Source organism: Penicillium arizonense (assembly GCF_001773325.1).
Source record: "Penicillium arizonense strain CBS 141311 chromosome Unknown PENARI_contig267, whole genome shotgun sequence".
NCBI classification, from domain to species: domain Eukaryota; kingdom Fungi; phylum Ascomycota; class Eurotiomycetes; order Eurotiales; family Aspergillaceae; genus Penicillium; species Penicillium arizonense.
In genome coordinates this window covers 368-2,109 of record NW_019173544.1, presented here as the reverse complement: position 1 = coordinate 2,109, position 1,742 = coordinate 368, and the positions used below count along the sequence as shown (strand labels likewise).

At 54.4% G+C, this 1,742-nt stretch overlaps 1 protein-coding gene across 1 annotated transcript; it reads right to left on the bottom strand.

The window, feature by feature from the left end:
* Positions 1 to 202: 202 nt before the first annotated feature.
* Positions 203 to 1,154, bottom strand: PENARI_c267G05949 (uncharacterized protein; the record flags this gene model as incomplete). The annotated part of the gene is made up of 2 exons (XM_022638240.1): positions 203 to 305; positions 355 to 1,154. Coding segments are annotated over 2 exons (903 nt in total), but the record flags the coding sequence as incomplete, so codon positions are not given.
* Between the last annotated feature and the right edge of the window lie 588 nt (positions 1,155 to 1,742).

The following is a 1,742-nucleotide window of genomic DNA, read 5'->3' as shown; positions in this document are numbered from 1 at the left end:
CTGATCACGATGCCGAGTGTCTGGTCACGTGTACTCGCGTGTGATTCACTCGCTTTTCGCATTTTCCGTCAAACTCGGCTGTAACCTGTGATCACCTACGCTGAGTGGAATTGAGTCGTGTCGATCGGCGAAGCGGTGCAGAGGTGGAAGGTTGTCGCAGTAGATGAGTTCCTGCTAGTCTGGCTGAGCGACGGGGCCCACCATCGGGAGATGGATCGCTTGCCGTGTGGACGGAATGTGTCTCGGCATCCGACGAGGGGACTCGTAAGGGGCGAAGGATGGCGTCTAGGGCTCCTTCGTTTCGACTGTAATCATCAGTATCCTGGTCGCAGAAAAAAGGTCATCCAAACTTACCACACACAGCATGACGTGCCAAAGCCTGTATCTCGCTTTTCGAACCATTCTTCCGCGCAGGATAGATGACAGAGCGATGTACACTGACGGCAGCGCAAGATCACATGCTCTTTCGCATGGTCTTCATCGTCGGCCAGGCAAAACACACAGTGGATGTTGTCGACCTCTTCACTCGGGGCAAGACTCTGGAGCGTCAATTCTTGGAAACCAGCCCAGATATTAGCGACCGACGCCAGAATAGCTGGTTGGGCCGGCGAAACACGCCATGGAACACTGTTCGTCCGCAGCATTGTGGAGGTCACAAATGGATTGAATGGCTGCACTGGCTCGGGGTTGGTTGACGGGCGCACCGGCGGGTTTTGTCTGAGCCCGCGAGGTGACGGGTCAGTGTTGTCTGATGCAGGGCGGCGCCTGGAAGCTGACGATGTCTGACGCTGGCCCGGATGTACATTGACTGATGGAGAAGCCATTCTGGAGCCATGTGGTACTCGCGACTGGTTGCGGACGGCGGCTTCATACCACTGCTGGCCAACTTGGTCGGCCTGCCGTTGCCGGTGCCATCTCGCGCAGAGGAAGTCTCTGGCGACATCACAGAGCTTCGACTGCAACGTTGACAAGTCAAACGGTTCTCTCGCGAGAGTGGTCAACTTTTGATGGCCTATCTTGGTGTCTTCAACTTTGATCGAGTTCTTGCAAGGCTCGCCTTTTTTCGTCATGCCGCAACAGGAGCCAGGACCGCCACTGGGGCTGACGTCTATCTCACAAACAAGGTACGGATTCCAAGGCGGCATGGTAGTCATTGAGGTGGCCATCAAAGGCAGAAAATGATTCGGATTGTGGTGGTGTTGGGCAATCACTGCGGCGTTCTCTCGCCAGCTTTATATGCCATCGCCGTGTTTACCTACATGGCTGCGTGGCTGCTGGCATGGAACACTTCCTTGAAACAGTCGGTACGTCGAAGAATGCATTCACACGCAGTATGCGCCACCCCTATGGCCCACCAGTGGCCTGCGAGAAGGGATATCATTCCAGATCACTGCTGCCCAAATCAGCTGCACTTGTGGCTGTAGATTGCGATGACCATGCATTAGCAAAAGGATTGGCTATTGTTGTTGATAGCATAGTCGGCAGAATTGCGAGTGGCCTCTATACATTTCGAAGTGCGTGTAGGTTGTGATTTGCTTCAACGCTTATGGCGCTAGATGCGAGTCGGTCTCCCGGGTTCATTGACACACTACCAGGAACCGTTTTGGCGTTCCCAGGAGCTGGAATCCAGAGATTCTCTAACTCCCCCTTAACATTGTTGTCAAGGCTTTGATGCTGCCGTGTGATTGCTACGAGCTTCAGCGGAGTGACGGGCTACACTCCCAGCTGACCACGGAATTTGG